Here is an 18,977-nt window from a genome sequence, read left to right as displayed (position 1 = left end):
ACGGTCAAACATGTACAGGTTGTGCACGGTCATCTGTACAGAGGTCAGAGTTAGGACAACACACACACACACACACACCACACACACACACACACACACACACACACACACACACATATACACACACACACACACAATATTTCTGAATAGCTATCTAGGTGTAGCTGACTGATAACTTAAATAGAGATGTAGACCAGTGCTTTTGGTGAGTTGGGTGTACCATGTCTGTCTGTCTGTCTGTCTGTCTGTCTGTCTCTGCCTGCCTGCCTGTCTGTCTGTCTGTCTGTCTGTCTGTGCCTGCCTGCCTGCCTGCCTGTCTGTCTGTCTCTGCCTGCCTGTCTGTGCCTGCCTGCCTGTCTGTCTGTGCCTGCCTGCCTGTCTGTCTCTATGCTGTTGGAGACAGCATTGTGGTCCTCTGTGTCTCAGTTGGTAGAGCATAGTTTTAGGTTGAGGGTTTGATTCCTGTTGGGACCATCTATACTGACATGGATGCACTCACTAATGTAAGACGCTTTGGATAAAAGCATCAGCTAAATGCCATATAGTATTAGTATGATTATATTCTTCTTCTTATTCCACAGCCTAGATCGGTTCGCCCAGCAGCAGCGAGGAGAGACAGACAGAATGTGACGCTTCTTCTCCTCGAGACAGACAGTCTCTTCTATACCCCGAACCACACAAGAAATAACGTAGAAATAACGTAGAAATAACGTAGAAACAGCGTTAAAACAACCTCAGTTGGAGATGAGATGAGAGGACAGATGATGTTTACCTTGGTGTTCCTGCTGGATCAGAAGGACCCCGGACGGACAGACACAGGCGGCCGTCGCGCTGCCAGAGCGACCTGGCGGACTACTTTCTCTGGGAAGTGAGTGGGGAGTGAATTAAATTTAAAAATCATTCAATTTAATTAAATTAAAAAATACTTTTACTAGTTAATGAAATAAAAAATACTTTTACTAGTTAATGAAATAAAAAATACTTTTACTAGTTAATTAAATAAAAATACTTTTACGAGTTAATTACATTTATTAAATTAAATTAAATTTAAATACTTTTTTACACATACATTACACAGCACCAGTTACTGCTGTGTTGAAAAGCAACCATGGCGACGGTTTCATGAAATGAAGGTTTTATGAAATGATGTTTTTTAGAAATGATGTTTTTAGAAATGAAGGTTTTTATAAATGACCGTTTTTATAAATTATGTTTTTATAAATTATGTTTTTATAAATGACGTTTTTATAAATGATGTTTTTATAAATGATGTTTTTATAAATGATGTTTTTATAAATGATGTTTTTATAAATGATGTTTTTATAAAGGCATGTTCGGGTCTCTTGGGGTCTTTTCTCCGCCTGACCACGTGACCGCTGCGCTGTTGACGTCACCGCCCGGTCGGCGGAGGGATCCTGACGTCCTGAGGCGGATCACCGCCGGGCGCCGGACACCTTTCCTCCGGTAAGATGGCGGCGGCGACGGCGACGCGGTTCTCTCCTGCCTCCAGCAGCGGCCTGGTGCCGGACTGGACCATCAAAGAGGTCACCACCGGGGTAAGGCCGTCCGTTAACCTCCCGGTCCGCTGCACGGACAAACTCTGGCCCGGTACAGCGACGGAAAGAGGAGTTAGAGCCGTGAGAAGGACTGAATGAGACAGCACTTCTGGCGGCTAGCGGCGTTAGCAGGTTAGCTGCTCTGAGGAGTTTAACTGTGGTGGAAAATCCCAGAATAATGTGAATAAAGTTCAGTGAGAGTCTTTCTAAGAAGAAGAGGTCTCTAGGGTTAGGGTTAGTACAGGGGGGTAGTGGGGGTGAAGAGGTCTCTAGGGTTAGGGTTAGTACAGGGGGGTAGTGGGGGTGAAGAGGTCTCTAGGGTTAGGGTTAGTACAGGGGGGTAGTGAGGGTGAAGAGGTCTCTAGGGTTAGGGTTAGTACAGGGGGGTAGTGGGGGTGAAGAGGTCTCTAGGGTTAGGGTTAGTACAGGGGGGTAGTGGGGATGAAGAGGTCTCTAGGGTTAGGGTTAGTACAGGGGGGTAGTGAGGGTGAAGAGGTCTCTAGGGTTAGTACAGGGGGGTAGTGGGGGTGAAGAGGTCTCTAGGGTTAGGGTTAGTACAGGGGGGTAGTGGGGGTGAAGAGGTCTTTAGGGTTAGTACAGGGGGGTAGTGGGGGTGAAGAGGTATTTAGGGTTAGTACAGGGGGGTAGTGGGGGTGAAGAGGTCTCTAGGGTTAGGGTTAGTACAGGGTTAGGGTTAGTACAGGGGGGTAGTGGGGGTGAAGAGGTCTTTAGGGTTAGTACAGGGGGGTAGTGGGGGTGAAGAGGTCTCTAGGGTTAGTACAGGGGGGTAGTGGGGGTGAAGAGGTCTCTAGGGTTAGGGTTAGTACAGGGTTAGGGTTAGTACAGGGGGGTAGTGGGGGTGAAGAGGTCTTTAGGGTTAGTACAGGGGGGTAGTGGGGGTGAAGAGGTATTTAGGGTTAGTACAGGGGGGTAGTGGGGGTGAAGAGGTCTCTAGGGTTAGGGTTAGTACAGGGTTAGGGTTAGTACAGGGGGGTAGTGGGGGTGAAGAGGTCTTTAGGGTTAGTACAGGGGGGTAGTGGGGGTGAAGAGGTCTCTAGGGTTAGGGTTAGTACAGGGTTAGTACAGGGGGGTAGTGGGGGTGAAGAGGTCTCTAGGGTTAGTACAGGGTTAGGGTTAGTACAGGGGGGTGGTGGGGGTGAAGAGGTCTCTAGGGTTAGTACAGGGGGGTAGTGGAGGTGAAGAGGTCTCTAGGGTTAGGGTTAGTACAGGGGGGTAGTGGGGGTGAAGAGGTCTCTAGGGTTAGGGTTAGTACAGGGGGGTAGTGGGGGTGAAGAGGTCTCTAGGGTTAGGGTTAGTACAGGGGGGTAGTGGGGGTGAAGAGGTCTCTAGGGTTAGGGTTAGTACAGGGTTAGGGTTAGTACAGGGGGGTAGTGGGGGTGAAGAGGTCTTTAGGGTTAGTACAGGGGGGTAGTGGGGGTGAAGAGGTATTTAGGGTTAGTACAGGGGGGTAGTGGGGGTGAAGAGGTCTCTAGGGTTAGGGTTAGTACAGGGTTAGGGTTAGTACAGGGGGGTAGTGGGGGTGAAGAGGTCTCTAGGGTTAGTACAGGGTTAGGGTTAGTACAGGGGGGTGGTGGGGGTGAAGAGGTCTCTAGGGTTAGTACAGGGGGGTAGTGGGGGTGAAGAGGTCTCTAGGGTTAGGGTTAGTACAGGGGGGTAGTGAGGGTGAAGAGGTCTCTAGGGTTAGGGTTAGTACAGGGGGGTAGTGGGGGTGAAGAGGTCTCTAGGGTTAGGGTTAGTACAGGGGGGTAGTGGGGATGAAGAGGTCTCTAGGGTTAGGGTTAGTACAGGGGGGTAGTGAGGGTGAAGAGGTCTCTAGGGTTAGTACAGGGGGGTAGTGGGGGTGAAGAGGTCTCTAGGGTTAGGGTTAGTACAGGGTTAGGGTTAGTACAGGGGGGTAGTGGGGGTGAAGAGGTCTTTAGGGTTAGTACAGGGGGGTAGTGGGGGTGAAGAGGTATTTAGGGTTAGGGTTAGTACAGGGGGGTAGTGGGGGTGAAGAGGTCTCTAGGGTTAGGGTTAGTACAGGGTTAGGGTTAGTACAGGGGGGTAGTGGGGGTGAAGAGGTCTCTAGGGTTAGTACAGGGTTAGGGTTAGTACAGGGGGGTGGTGGGGGTGAAGAGGTCTCTAGGGTTAGTACAGGGGGGTAGTGGAGGTGAAGAGGTCTCTAGGGTTAGGGTTAGTACAGGGGGGTAGTGGGGGTGAAGAGGTCTCTAGGGTTAGGGTTAGTACAGGGGGGTAGTGGGGGTGAAGAGGTCTCTAGGGTTAGGGTTAGTACAGGGGGGTAGTGGGGGTGAAGAGGTCTCTAGGGTTAGGGTTAGTACAGGGTTAGGGTTAGTACAGGGGGGTAGTGGGGGTGAAGAGGTCTTTAGGGTTAGTACAGGGGGGTAGTGGGGGTGAAGAGGTATTTAGGGTTAGGGTTAGTACAGGGGGGTAGTGGGGGTGAAGAGGTCTCTAGGGTTAGGGTTAGTACAGGGTTAGGGTTAGTACAGGGGGGTAGTGGGGGTGAAGAGGTCTCTAGGGTTAGTACAGGGTTAGGGTTAGTACAGGGGGGTGGTGGGGGTGAAGAGGTCTCTAGGGTTAGTACAGGGGGGTAGTGGGGGTGAAGAGGTCTCTAGGGTTAGTACAGGGGGGTAGTGAGGGTGAAGAGGTCTCTAGGGTTAGGGTTAGTACAGGGGGGTAGTGGGGGTGAAGAGGTCTCTAGGGTTAGGGTTAGTACAGGGGGGTAGTGGGGATGAAGAGGTCTCTAGGGTTAGGGTTAGTACAGGGGGGGAGTGAGGGTGAAGAGGTCTCTAGGGTTAGTACAGGGGGGTAGTGGGGGTGAAGAGGTCTCTAGGGTTAGTACAGGGTTAGGGTTAGTACAGGGGGGTAGTGGGGGTGAAGAGGTCTTTAGGGTTAGTACAGGGGGGTAGTGGGGGTGAAGAGGTATTTAGGGTTAGGGTTAGTACAGGGGGGTAGTGGGGGTGAAGAGGTCTCTAGGGTTAGGGTTAGTACAGGGTTAGGGTTAGTACAGGGGGGTAGTGGGGGTGAAGAGGTCTTTAGGGTTAGTACAGGGGGGTAGTGGGGGTGAAGAGGTCTCTAGGGTTAGGGTTAGTACAGGGTTAGGGTTAGTACAGGGGGGTAGTGGGGGTGAAGAGGTCTCTAGGGTTAGTACAGGGTTAGGGTTAGTACAGGGGGGTGGTGGGGGTGAAGAGGTCTCTAGGGTTAGTACAGGGGGGTAGTGGAGGTGAAGAGGTCTCTAGGGTTAGGGTTAGTACAGGGGGGTAGTGGGGGTGAAGAGGTCTCTAGGGTTAGGGTTAGTACAGGGGGGTAGTGGGGGTGAAAAGGTCTCTAGGGTTAGGGTTAGTACAGGGGGGTAGTGGGGGTGAAGAGGTCTCTAGGGTTAGGGTTAGTACAGGGTTAGGGTTAGTACAGGGGGGTAGTGGGGGTGAAGAGGTCTTTAGGGTTAGTACAGGGGGGTAGTGGGGGTGAAGAGGTATTTAGGGTTAGGGTTAGTACAGGGGGGTAGTGGGGGTGAAGAGGTCTCTAGGGTTAGGGTTAGTACAGGGTTAGGGTTAGTACAGGGGGGTAGTGGGGGTGAAGAGGTCTCTAGGGTTAGTACAGGGTTAGGGTTAGTACAGGGGGGTGGTGGGGGTGAAGAGGTCTCTAGGGTTAGTACAGGGGGGTAGTGGGGGTGAAGAGGTCTCTAGGGTTAGGGTTAGTACAGGGTTAGGGTTAGTACAGGGTTAGTACAGGGGGGTAGTGGGGGTGAAGAGGTCTCTAGGGTTAGGGTTAGTACAGGGTTAGGGTTAGTACAGGGGGGTAGTGGGGGTGAAGAGGTCTCTAGGGTTAGGGTTAGTACAGGGGGGTAGTGGGGGTGAAGAGGTCTCTAGGGTTAGGGTTAGTACAGGGGGGTAGTGGGGATGAAGAGGTCTCTAGGGTTAGGGTTAGTACAGGGGGGTAGTGAGGGTGAAGAGGTCTCTAGGGTTAGTACAGGGGGGTAGTGGGGGTGAAGAGGTCTCTAGGGTTAGTACAGGGTTAGGGTTAGTACAGGGGGGTAGTGGGGGTGAAGAGGTCTTTAGGGTTAGTACAGGGGGGTAGTGGGGGTGAAGAGGTATTTAGGGTTAGGGTTAGTACAGGGGGGTAGTGGGGGTGAAGAGGTCTCTAGGGTTAGGGTTAGTACAGGGTTAGGGTTAGTACAGGGGGGTAGTGGGGGTGAAGAGGTCTTTAGGGTTAGTACAGGGGGGTAGTGGGGGTGAAGAGGTCTCTAGGGTTAGGGTTAGTACAGGGGGGTAGTGGGGGTGAAGAGGTCTCTAGGGTTAGTACAGGGGGGTAGTGGAGGTGAAGAGGTCTCTAGGGTTAGGGTTAGTACAGGGGGGTAGTGGGGGTGAAGAGGTCTCTAGGGTTAGGGTTAGTACAGGGGGGTAGTGGGGGTGAAGAGGTCTCTAGGGTTAGGGTTAGTACAGGGGGGTAGTGGGGGTGAAGAGGTCTCTAGGGTTAGGGTTAGTACAGGGTTAGGGTTAGTACAGGGGGGTAGTGGGGGTGAAGAGGTCTTTAGGGTTAGTACAGGGGGGTAGTGGGGGTGAAGAGGTATTTAGGGTTAGGGTTAGTACAGGGGGGTAGTGGGGGTGAAGAGGTCTCTAGGGTTAGGGTTAGTACAGGGTTAGGGTTAGTACAGGGGGGTAGTGGGGGTGAAGAGGTCTCTAGGGTTAGTACAGGGTTAGGGTTAGTACAGGGGGGTGGTGGGGGTGAAGAGGTCTCTAGGGTTAGTACAGGGGGGTAGTGGGGGTGAAGAGGTCTCTAGGGTTAGGGTTAGTACAGGGTTAGGGTTAGTACAGGGTTAGTACAGGGGGGTAGTGGGGGTGAAGAGGTCTCTAGGGTTAGGGTTAGTACAGGGTTAGGGTTAGTACAGGGGGGTAGTGGGGGTGAAGAGGTCTCTAGGGTTAGGGTTAGTACAGGGGGGTAGTGGGGGTGAAGAGGTCTCTAGGGTTAGGGTTAGTACAGGGGGGTAGTGGGGATGAAGAGGTCTCTAGGGTTAGGGTTAGTACAGGGGGGTAGTGAGGGTGAAGAGGTCTCTAGGGTTAGTACAGGGGGGTAGTAGGGGTGAAGAGGTCTCTAGGGTTAGGGTTAGTACAGGGGGGTAGTGGGGATGAAGAGGTCTTTAGGGTTAGGGTTAGTACAGGGGGGTAGTGGGGGTGAAGAGGTCTCTAGGGTTAGGGTTAGTACAGGGGGGTAGTGGGGGTGAAGAGGTCTCTAGGATTAGGGTTAGTACAGGGGGGTAGTGGGGGTGAAGAGGTCTCTAGGGTTAGGGTTAGTACAGGGGGGTAGTGGGGGTGAAGAGGTCTCTAGGGTTAGGGTTAGTACAGGGGGGTAGTGGGGGTGAAGAGGTCTCTAGGGTTAGGGTTAGTACAGGGTTAGGGTTAGTACAGGGCGGTAGTGGGGGTGAAGAGGTCTCTAGGGTTAGGGTTAGTACAGGGGGGTAGTGAGGGTGAAGAGGTCTTTAGGGTTAGGGTTAGTACAGGGGGGTAGTGGGGGTGAAGAGGTCTCTAGGGTTCGGGTTAGTACAGGGGGGTAGTGGGGGTGAAGAGGTCTCTAGGGTTCGGGTTAGGGTTAGTACAGGGGGGTAGTGGGGGTGAAGAGGTCTCTAGGGTTAGGGTTAGTACAGGGGGGTAGTGGGGGTGAAGAGGTCTCTAGGGTTAGTACAGGGTTGGGGTTAGTACAGGGGGGTAGTGGGGGTGAAGAGGTCTCTAGGGTTAGGGTTAGTACAGGGTTGGGGTTAGTACAGGGGGGTAGTGGGGGTGAAGAGGTCTCTAGGGTTAGGGTTAGTACAGGGTTGGGGTTAGTACAGGGGGGTAGTGGGGGTGAAGAGGTCTCTAGGGTTAGGGTTAGTACAGGGTTAGGGTTAGTACAGGGGGGTAGTGGGGGTGAAGAGGTCTCTAGGGTTAGGGTTAGTACAGGGGGGTAGTGGGGGTGAAGAGGTCTCTAGGGTTAGGGTTAGTACAGGGGGGTAGTGGGGGTGAAGAGGTCTCTAGGGTTAGGGTTAGTACAGGGGGGTAGTGGGGGTGAAGAGGTCTCTAGGGTTAGGGTTAGTACAGGGTTAGGGTTAGTACAGGGGGGTAGTGGGGGTGAAGAGGTCTCTAGGGTTAGGGTTAGTACAGGGGGGTAGTGGGGGTGAAGAGGTCTCTAGGGTTAGGGTTAGTACAGGGGGGTAGTGGGGGTGAAGAGGTCTCTAGGGTTAGGGTTAGTACAGGGGGGTAGTGAGGGTGAAGAGGTCTCTAGGGTTAGTACAGGGGGGTAGTGGGGGTGAAGAGGTCTCTAGGGTTAGTACAGGGGGGTAGTGGGGGTGAAGAGGTCTCTAGGGTTAGGGTTAGTACAGGGTTAGGGTTAGTACAGGGGGGTAGTGGGGGTGAAGAGGTCTCTAGGAGGACTGTTAAGACGTAGCCTGAGTCAATAAGTCGAAGGGTTTTGGGTCAAAGGGTGAATGATCCGCATGTTTATGGCAAAGGGAGTGAGAGGATCCTTCTCCTGTAGAAGGAACGCCAACGGTTTAATGAAACACTTCGGCTCGACCACACAACTCTTAACAAGTCGTCCAAAGTTAGGAGACGATCAGAGTTGACCTCGAGTTCGTCTGTCGGTCAGAAGCCCAGATAACGACCTGTTCTAACGTGCTAACGCCCTGTCTCCTGTCTCCTGTTCTAGACCACCATCATGGCGCTGGAGTACGATGGAGGAGTGGTCATCGGAGCCGACTCCCGTACCACGACCGGGTGAGTGTGTGTGTGTGTGTGTGTGTGTGTGTGTGTGTGTTCACTGGCTCCCAGTAGCAGCTCGCATCAGATTCAAGACCCTGGTGCTCGCCTACCGGGCGGCAAAGGAAACAGCCAAGCAATGGTCAGCCCCCAAACCCCCCCTGGACTAACCCTAACCCTGTACTAACCCTAACCCTGTACTAACCCTAACCCTAACCCCTGCCCATCACTCCACTCCTCCACCTCGGCTGCCCGCCTGGCACCGCCGCCTCTACGTGGATGCAGCAGCCGCACCACTCAGTCACGGCTTTTCACTGTCCTAGCGCCTTGCTGGTGGAACGAGCTTCCCACTGCTGTCAGGACTGCAGAGTCACTACCGATCTAACCCTAACCCCCCTGTACTAACCCTAACCCTAACCCTAGAGACCTCTTCACCACCACTACCCCCCCTGTACTAACCCTAACCCTAGAGACCTCTTCACCCCCACTACCCCCCTGTACTAACCCTAACCCTAACCCTAGAGACCTCTTCACCACCACTACCCCCCCTGTACTAACCCTAACCCTAGAGACCTCTTCACCCCCACTACCCCCCTGTACTAACCCTAACCCTAGAGACCTCTTCACCCTCACTACCCCCCTGTACTAACCCTAACCCTAGAGACCTCTTCACCCCCACTACCCCCCTGTACTAACCCTAACCCTAACCCTAGAGACCTCTTCACCCCCACTACCCCCCTGTACTAAGCCTAACCCTAGAGACCTCTTCACCCCCACTACCCCCCTGTACTAACCCTAACCCTAGAGACCTCTTCACCCCCACTACCCCCCTGTACTAACCCTAACCCTAGAGACCTCTTCACCCACACTACCCCCCTGTACTAACCCTAACCCTAGAGACCTCTTCACCCCCACTACCCCCCCTGTACTAACCCTAACCCTAGAGACCTCTTCACCCTCACTACCCCCCTGTACTAACCCTAACCCTGGTCCTACCATAGATGACTTTATCTGATGATGACTGATGTTCAGATGATTCACTTACTTAAACAAATGGATTTGTTGTAAGTCGCTTTGGATAAAGACGTCTGTTAAATGCCATAAATAAATGGCGTGTGTGTGTGTGTGTGTCTCAGGGCCTACATCGCTAACAGGGTGACAGACAAGCTGACTCCCATCCACGAGCAGATCTTCTGCTGTCGGTCAGGCTCTGCTGCAGACACACAGGCCATCGCTGACATGGTCACCTACCAGCTGGGCTTCCACAGGTACACACACACACACACACACACAGGCCATCGCTGACATGGTCACCTACCAGCTGGGCTTCCACAGGTACACACACACACACACACACACACACACACACACAGGCCATCGCTGACATGGTCACCTACCAGCTGGGCTTCCACAGGTACACACACACACACACACACAGGCCATCGCTGACATGGTCACCTACCAGCTGGGCTTCCACAGGTACACACACACACACACACACACACACACACACACACAGGCCATCGCTGACATGGTCACCTACCAGCTGGGCTTCCACAGGTACACACACACACACACACACACAGGCCATCGCTGACATGGTCACCTACCAGCTGGGCTTCCACAGGTACACACACACACACACACACACAGGCCATCGCTGACATGGTCACCTACCAGCTGGGCTTCCACAGGTACACACACACACACACACACAGGCCATCGCTGACATGGTCACCTACCAGCTGGGCTTCCACAGGTACACACACACACACACACACACACACACACACACACACACAGGCCATCGCTGACATGGTCACCTACCAGCTGGGCTTCCACAGGTACACACACACACACACAGGCCATCGCTGACATGGTCACCTACCAGCTGGGCTTCCACAGGTACACACACACACACACACACACAGGCCATCGCTGACATGGTCACCTACCAGCTGGGCTTCCACAGGTACACACACACACACACACACAGGCCATCGCTGACATGGTCACCTACCAGCTGGGCTTCCACAGGTACACACACAAACACACACACACACACACACACACACACAGGCCATCGCTGACATGGTCACCTACCAGCTGGGCTTCCACAGGTACACACACACACACACACACACACACAGGCCATCGCTGACATGGTCACCTACCAGCTGGGCTTCCACAGGTACACACACACACACACAGGCCATCGCTGACATGGTCACCTACCAGCTGGGCTTCCACAGGTACACACACACACACACACACACACGCACACACACACAGGCCATCGCTGACATGGTCACCTACCAGCTGGGCTTCCACAGGTACACACACACACACACACAGGCCATAGCTGACATGGTCACCTACCAGCTGGGCTTCCACAGGTACACACACACACACACACACACAGGCCATCGCTGACATGGTCACCTACCAGCTGGGCTTCCACAGGTACACACACAAACACACACACACACAGGCCATCGCTGACATGGTCACCTACCAGCTGGGCTTCCACAGGTACACACACACACACACACACACACGCACACACACACAGGCCATCGCTGACATGGTCACCTACCAGCTGGGCTTCCACAGGTACACACACACACACACACACACACACACACACACAGGCCATCGCTGACATGGTCACCTACCAGCTGGGCTTCCACAGGTACACACACACACACACAAAATCTCCCTAAAGACATTGTCATCCTTCTGTCTGTCTGTAGTATTGAGCTGGATGAGCTCCCATTGGTGCAGACAGCTGCCAATCTGTTCAAGGAGAGCTGCTATAGGTACAGAGAGGAGCTGATGGCCGGGATCATTGTGGCAGGATGGGACAAGAGACGAGGGGGACAGGTTAGTCACACAAACACACACACACACACCCTTTTACCTCTCCTACACAGTGCTCTGTGACCCCCTCCCCCCCCAGGTGTACACGGTGCCGGTGGGAGGCATGCTGGCCAGACAGCCGGTCTCTGTGGGGGGGTCAGGAAGTACCTACATCTACGGGTACATGGACTCCAACTACAAACCTGGCATGACCAAGGAGGAGTGTCTTACTCTCACTGCTGCAGGTAGGGGGGGGGGAGTGTCTTACTCTCACTGCTGCAGGTAGGAGGAGGGGGGGGGGGGGGGGGGGGTCTTACTCTCACTGCTGCAGGTAGGAGGAGGGGGGGGGGGGGAGTGTCTTACTCTCACTGCTGCAGGTAGGAGGAGGGGGGGGGGGGGGGGAGTGTCTTACTCTCACTGCTGCAGGTAGGAGGAGGGGGGGGGGGGGGGGGGGAGTGTCTTACTCTCACTGCTGCAGGTAGGAGGAGGGGGGGGGAGTGTCTTACTCTCACTGCTGCAGGTAGGGGGGGGGGGGGAGTGTCTTACTCACACTGCTGCAGGTAGGAGGAGGAGGGGGGGGGAGTGTCTTACTCTCACTGCTGCAGGTAGGAGGAGGGGGGGGGGGAGTGTCTTACTCTCACTGCTGCAGGTAGGAGGGGGGGGGGGGGGAGTGTCTTACTCTCACTGCTGCAGGTAGGAGGGGGGGGGGGGGGGGGTGTCTTACTCTCACTGCTGCAGGTAGGAGGGGGGGGGGGGGAGTGTCTTACTCTCACTGCTGCAGGTAGGAGGAGGGGGGGGGGGAGTGTCTTACTCTCACTGCTGCAGGTAGGAGGAGGGGGGGGGAGTGTCTTACTCTCACTGCTGCAGGTGGGGGGGGGGGGGGGGAGTGTCTTACTCTCACTGCTGCAGGTAGGAGGGGGGGGGGGAGTGTCTTACTCTCACTGCTGCAGGTAGGGGGGGGGGGGGGGGGAGTGTCTTACTCTCACTGCTGCAGGTAGGAGGGGGGGGGGGGGAGTGTCTTACTCTCACTGCTGCAGGTAGGGGGGGGGGGGGGGGGGAGTGTCTTACTCTCACTGCTGCAGGTAGGAGGGGGGGGGGGGGGGGGGGGAATACTGTCTCGTATCTGGGCTGTGTTAATAGTCATGTGATCTCTCCCCAGCCCTGTCATTGGCCATGGAGAGGGACGGTTCGAGCGGGGGCGTGGTCAGACTGGCAGCCATCTCTGAGAGCGGTGTGGAGAGACGGGTCATCCTGGGAAACCAGCTACCACGCTTCTCTACCGCCTAACACACACACACACACACACACACACACACACACACACACCACGCTTCTCTACCGCCTAACACACACACACACACACACACACACACACCACGCTTCTCTACCGCCTAACACACACACACACACACACACCACGCTTCTCTACCGCCTAACACACACACACACACACACACACCACGCTTCTCTACCGCCTAACACACACACACACCATGCTTCTCTACCGCCTAACACACACACACACCACGCTTCTCTACCGCCTAACACACACACACACACACACACACACACACACCACGCTTCTCTACCGCCTAACACACACACACACCACGCTTCTCTACCGCCTAACACACACACACACACACACACCACGCTTCTCTACCGCCTAACACACACACACACACACACACACACCACGCTTCTCTACCGCCTAACACACACACACACACGCCACGCTTCTCTACCGCCTAACACACACACACACACACACCACGCTTCTCTACCGCCTAACACACACACACACACACACACCACGCTTCTCTACCGCCTAACACACACACACACCACGCTTCTCTACCGCCTAACACACACACACACACACACACACACAAACACACCTGGAGGGGTCCACTCTGCTGTGGTTTACATTTGTAATAAAAAAATAAAATAAAAAAATAAAGTTTCATCAAAGCTGTTTTTGAAAGAAAAAAAAAGTGTTTCTGTGTTTTAATTCACTGTTTACTAAACCACTGATACCCAATCAGATAGACCTCGATGACGGGTCAAACTGTCTGAGAGAGAAGCCCTGACTGTCTCTCTGCTTTGAGGACGTTGTCCCTGTGGTGAAACACTGCTGCACTGTTTCTGGTGTCTCCTGTACAAGTCATTGAAACCACATTTAGTTCTCATACATCCAATCCAGCTGGAGACGATGCAGTGAAATGCTTAGGGCTCCTCAACAGTGCAGCAAACAGGATAGATAGATAGATATACACTCACCGGCCACTTTATTAGGTACACCTTGCTAGTACTGGGTTGGACCCCCTTTTGTAGCCCATCTGCTTCAAGGTTTGACAGGTTGTGTGTTCAGAGATGGTCTTCTGCATACCTTGGTTGTAACGAGTAGTTATTTGAGTTACTGTTGCCTTTCTATCATCTTGAACCAGTCTGGCCATTCTCCTCTGACCTCTGGCATCAACAAGGTATTTTCTCCCAGAGAACTGCCGCTCACTGGATATTTTCTCTTTTTCTGACCGTTCTCTGTAAACCCTACAGATGGTTGTGTGTGAAAATCCCAGTAGATCAGCAGTTTCTGAGATACTCAGACCAGCCCGTCTGGCACCAACAACCATGCCACGTTCAAAGTCACTTAAATCTCCTTTCTTCCCCATTCTGATGCTCAGTTTGAACTTCAGCAGGTCGTCTTGACCATGTCTACATGCCTAAATGCACTTCTGTTCTATCCAGTAAGAACAGTCCAGTATGGTTTAACATCCCCCAGCCTGACTCTGATCACCCTGATGGAGCAGCCGGAGGAGGAGTTGGACAGTCTTATTGCGGCAGGCAGAAAAGATCTCCTATAGCGCTCCTTAGTGCAGCGTGGTTGTAATAATCTGTTGCTAAAGGAGCTTCTCTGCTCTGCCACAGTGTCATGTAGGGGACAACAATCAACAATATAATATCATATCATCTCATATCATCTCATATATCATAAACAATAATGTAAGGTGGTGGAGTGTGTAGAAGGTCACAATAATATTGGGCAGTAGCCACAGTAGTATGCATGTAAGTGTGGTGTGTGTGTGTGTGTGTGTGTGTGTGTGTGAGAGAGAGAATGCAGATGTACAGACACCATATATGGAAGTCATTCATCCTGCTGCTGCTGCTATCTCTTCTAAACAACACTTCTACACTGAGACTGTTTTACACTTTACACTGAGACTGTTTTACACTGAGACTATTTTACACTTTACACTGAGACTGTTTTACACTGAGACTGTTTTACACTTTACAATGAGACTGCTTTACACTGAGACTGTTTTACACTGAGACTGTTTTACACTGAGACTATTTTACACTTTACAATGAGACTGTTTTACACTTTACAATGAGACTGCTTTACACTGAGACTGTTTTACACTGAGACTATTTTTACACTGAGACTATTTTACACTTTACACTGAGACTGTTTTACACTGAGACTGTTTTACACTTTACAATGAGACTGCTTTACACTGAGACTGTTTTACACTTTTCACTGAGGCTGTTTTACACTGAGGCTGTTTTACACTGAGGCTGTTTTACACTGAGGCTGTTTTACACTTTTCACTGAGGCTGTTTTACACTTTACACTGAGGCTGTTTTACACTGAGGCTGTTTTACACTGAGACTGTTTTACATTGAGGCTGTTTTACACTGAGGCTGTTTTACACTGAGACTGTTTTACACTGAGGCTGTTTTACACTGAGGCTGTTTTACACTGAGACTGTTTTACACTGAGACTGTTTAAGACTGGGGGCGATCGAGCTCCTCAATCAGAAACCTCACAATCATACAAACAACAGCATCAGGTGGTACAGTGTTTAGAGCAGATACACTTTAGCATTTTGTTGTCATGGTAACAGAATGCCCAAGTGGATGACAGTGTAGTCGAATGACCTCTCAGTGACGGAACGCATCAAAACAGGACTAGTCAGGGAACTAGTCTAACTAACTACAGCCAGGGTCAGGGACTAACCAGGCTGAACACTGTCTGGGCTAACCCACTACATTTACATTTACATTTATGACATTTAACAGACGTCTTTATCCAAAGCGACTTACAACAATACATTTGTTTAAGTAAGTGAATCATCTGAACATCAGTCATCATAAGACAAAGTCATCAATGCTCAGACCTTGAAGAGTGAGGAAAATGTGGAGAACAGTTTCCTTGGGTCAGAGACAGAGGATTGAATTTTGGAATGGTAGTAAGAAGCTTGAGCAGTTGATGCAGATGAGGTGTAGTTGAGGAGGAGAGAGAGAAGGTTCTAGGTCATCAGGGAGGCTGGTTTTCTCCATTTCCTCTCAGCTGCCCGGAGCCCTGTTCTGTTCTACAAGCCTGCTTAAAAGGTGGAAAGTAAGACAGTAAACATAACTGTGTTCTCATACGTAACATTTATTCAACAATTAAACACACTTCTACAGCCAAACAATAGAATCAGCAGTAGCACACATGGGTATGGATGAGAAGCACAGGCATAGGCATACACACACACACACACACACACACACACACACACACACACACACACACACACACACACACACACATACACACACACGAATGCACAAACACACACACACACACACACACACCTGCACTGATCTGTCACTCAGGTGTTCCTCTCTCAGGTGGGGGGGTCAAACCCCAAGGCAGGCTGGGTAACAGAGACCACCAGTCTCCCCCACTCCTCCTCTCCTCCCCCCCCTCTCCCCCAGACAACTCCCACCCTCCCACCACCCACTCCAGCCCCTCCCCCTCTCTCTCCCCTCTCCTCTCCCCCTCCTCCCTCAGGATCAAACTGTAGCGCTTCTTCGCCTCCCCCTCTCCCCCCCTCCTCCTCCTCTCCTCTCCTCCTCCCTCTCTTATCCCCTCCACATCCCTCCATCCCTCCACATCCCTCCATCCCTTCATCTCTTCCTCCCTGCTGAACACGCGGTACAATGTCTTCCTGTGGACCTTCCTCCCTCCCTCTCCCTCTCTCCCTCCCTCTCTCTCTCCCTCTCTCTCTCTCCCTCCCCCTCCCTCTCTGTTCCCTCCCTCTCCCTCCCCCTCCTCTGTGGCTGCCTCCCCCCCAGCCCCTCCCTTCACTGCAGAGTGTAACATAACCAGAACTCTCTCTCTCTCCCCCTCCTCCTCCCCCACTCTCCCCCGCTCTCCCCCCTCTCCCCCCTCTTCCCTAGATATGAACAGTACTGAGCGGTAGACTGCATGTACTCCCCCTCCCCCTCCCCCTCCCCCAGCCCCTCCAAGGGAGAGAGAGATGCTTTTGACTCCCCCGTTTTCCCCCATCTCCTCCCTCTCCTGGCGGAGGCAGGTGAGCAGCCGGACCCCCCCTCCTCCCCCCCACGGCCCCCCCCCCCGCACCCCCACCCCCCCCCTCAGGGGGGCGTACAACCTCCTGTACGCCCTCAGCAGCCAGAGACCCGTCACACACACACACACACCTGACAGCACACACACACACACATACCCTGCAAACAGCCAGACGCAGGCGGGGGGGGCCAGGCGCCACGACCACGTCACCACGGCCAGGGGGGGGGCCGGGGGAGGGGTGGAGGGGTAGGGGGGAGGAGTGGGGGGGGGCGGGGGAGGGGTGGAGGGGGAGGGTGGAGGGGTGGAGGGGGAGGGGGGAGGGGTGGGGGGGGCCAGGGTTTGGGGTGACGGGGTGGTCTTCAGGGTAATTGTGGGTTTCATAGTTGTGGTGGTGGTGGGGGGGGGCGGGGTGGTGGGGGGGGTAGTTGTGGTGGGGTGGGGGGTGATCGGGGTGGTGGGTGTGGTCGGGGTGGTGGGTGTGGTCGGGGTGGAGGGGGGGGGCGGGGTGGTGGTGGTGTGGGGGGGCGGGGTGGTGGGGGGGGTAGTTGTGGTGGGGCGGGGGGTGATCGGGGTGGTGGGTGTGGTCGGGGTGGAGGGGGGGGGGCGGGGTGGTGGGGGGGGGCGGGGTGGTGGGTGTGGTCATAGTATCTCTAGCACTTGTAGTGGTGGGGAGGGGTATTGCAGGGGGGGTGGTTATGGCAGGGGTGGTAGGCGGGAGGCGGGTAGTGTGGGGTGGGGGGCGGTGGTCAAAGTCTCCGGCCGGTCCTCCGGTGAGGGGGGGGTCTCCCTGGGGGGGGGCAGTAGTCCTCCTCCTCCAGCTCCACCACGGGCCGGTCTCTCAGGGGGGGGGGCGAGGCACACACCACGCTCAGGTCGTTGGAGCTGATGATGGGCCCGTCCCGGACGTACACGTTGTAGCCGTAGTCATCCAGGTGGCGGCGCAGGTAACCCACCTGACACACACACAGACAGACAGGTAACCCACCTGACACACACACAGACAGACAGGTAACCCACCTGACACACACACAGACAGACAGGTAACCCACCTGACACACAGACGGACAGGTAACCCACCTGACACACAGACGGACAGGTAACCCACCTGACACACACACAGACAGGTAGACAGACAGACAAGTAGACAGACAGACAGACAGACAGGTAACCCACCTGACACACAGACAGACAGGTAACCCACCTGACACACAGACAGACAGGTAACCCACCTGAGACACAGACAGACAGGTAACCCCAGGTTGGGGTCAGGGTTCAGGTGTGGGTTGGGGTTAGGTGTGGATTGGGGTCAGAGGTCGGGTGTGGGTTGGGGTCAGGTGTGGCTTGGGGTCAGAGGTCAGGGGTCAGGGTTCAGGTGTACCTTACAGGTGCAGGCCCAGGGGTTCTCAGACAGGTAGATGTATGGGACATCAGGTTTGAGGGAGAACCAGCCATTAGGCAGGACTCTGATGTGGTTGTGTTCCAGAAGGAGGGTCTCGATGGCGGGGAGGGGTCGGAGCAGGAGGGGGGGCAGGACGGAGAGACGGTTCTGGGACAGGTCCAGGATCTGAACACAACACCACACATGCAAGTCTGGATACTTTAGCGTGCTAGTAAATATACTTCTAAGTATGCTAGTATGTATACTACTAAGTATGCTAGTATATATACTTCTAAGTATGCTAGTATATATACTACTAAGTATGCTAGTATATACACCACTAAGTGTGCTAGTATGTATACTACTAAGTATGCTAGTATGTATACTACTAAGTATGCTAGTATATACACCACTAAGTGTGCTAGTATGTATACTACTAAGTATGCTAGTATATATACTACTAAGTATGCTAGTATATACACCACTAAGTGTGCTAGTATATATACTTCTAAGTATGCTAGTATGTATACTACTAAGTATGCTAGTATATACACCACTAAGTGTGCTAGTATGTATACTACTAAGTATGCTAGTATATACACCACTAAGTGTGCTAGTATGTATACTACTAAGTGTGCTAGTATATATACTTCTAAGTTTAATTTTTTTTACATTTAGGACATTTAACAGACGTCTTTATCCAAAGCGACTTACAACAAATCCATTTGTTTAAGTAAGTGAATCATCTGAACATCATCAGATAAAGTCATGCTCACACCAGGGGCCATTGGCAGTTGTAATGCCAGTAAGCTATTTTTATTTTTTAAATATATTTTATATCTAAGTGTGCTAGTATGTATACTACTAAGTGTGCTAGTATGTACAGTGCATTCAGACCCCTTCACTTTTTCCACATTTTGTTATGTTTCAGCCTTATTCAGCCAATTCATTTTTTCCCTCATCAATCTACACACAATAATCCCCATAATGACAAAGCCAAAACAGGTTTTTACAAATGTTTGTTAATTTATTAAAAATAAAAAACTTAAATATCACATTTACAAATTAAGTATTCAGAC

General features: G+C 52.7%; 2 protein-coding genes across 4 annotated transcripts in view; one reads left to right on the top strand and one right to left on the bottom strand.

Moving 5' to 3' along the window:
* Nucleotides 1-820, bottom strand: part of trappc1 (trafficking protein particle complex subunit 1) — a 4,771-nt gene extending 3,951 nt beyond the window's left edge. The window contains exons 1-2 of one of the 2 annotated variants that reach the window (XM_083697592.1): nt 773-820; nt 1-33 (exon numbers count right to left, since the gene is read on the bottom strand). The exon at nt 1-33 is cut by the window's left edge and continues 66 nt beyond it. In XM_083697592.1, coding sequence (XP_083553718.1) covers nt 1-33 — 33 coding nt within the window. In that variant the 5' untranslated portion in view covers nt 773-820. Of the gene's footprint in view, nt 34-733 lie in introns of both variants that reach the window. The other variant, XM_083697593.1, reaches the window with a different exon arrangement.
* Nucleotides 821-1,433: 613 nt separating this feature from the next.
* Nucleotides 1,434-12,972, top strand: LOC310824334 (proteasome subunit beta type-6-like). Of its 2 annotated transcripts, none has more exons than XM_083697590.1 (6): nt 1,434-1,556; nt 8,253-8,320; nt 9,439-9,570; nt 11,056-11,185; nt 11,262-11,406; nt 12,321-12,972. In XM_083697590.1, exons 1-6 carry the CDS (start codon nt 1,470-1,472, stop codon nt 12,446-12,448), a joined length of 690 nt encoding a protein of 229 aa, XP_083553716.1. In that variant the 5' UTR covers nt 1,434-1,469; the 3' UTR covers nt 12,449-12,972. The 2 variants fall into 2 exon arrangements, with proteins under 2 accessions (XP_083553716.1, XP_083553717.1); XM_083697591.1 differs by lacking the exon at nt 1,434-1,556 and adding an exon at nt 1,609-1,688.
* Nucleotides 12,973-18,977: the final 6,005 nt, after the last annotated feature.

The sequence above is a fragment of the Argentina silus genome (genome assembly GCF_951799395.1).
Source record: "Argentina silus genome assembly, contig: scaffold_219, whole genome shotgun sequence".
In the NCBI taxonomy this organism is placed as follows: domain Eukaryota; kingdom Metazoa; phylum Chordata; class Actinopteri; order Argentiniformes; family Argentinidae; genus Argentina; species Argentina silus.
This window is presented reverse-complemented; position numbering and strand designations above follow the sequence as displayed.

Coding starts and splice junctions, on each gene's coding strand:
- LOC310824334 (XM_083697590.1), top strand. CDS start 1,470: ATGGCGGCGGCGACGGCGACGCGGTTCTCTCCTGCCTCCAGCAGCGGC. Junction 1,557..8,252: donor TCAAAGAGGTCACCACCGGG/GTAAGGCCGTCC, acceptor CTCCTGTTCTAG/ACCACCATCATGGCGCTGGA. Junction 11,407..12,320: donor TCTTACTCTCACTGCTGCAG/GTAGGGGGGGGG, acceptor ATCTCTCCCCAG/CCCTGTCATTGGCCATGGAG.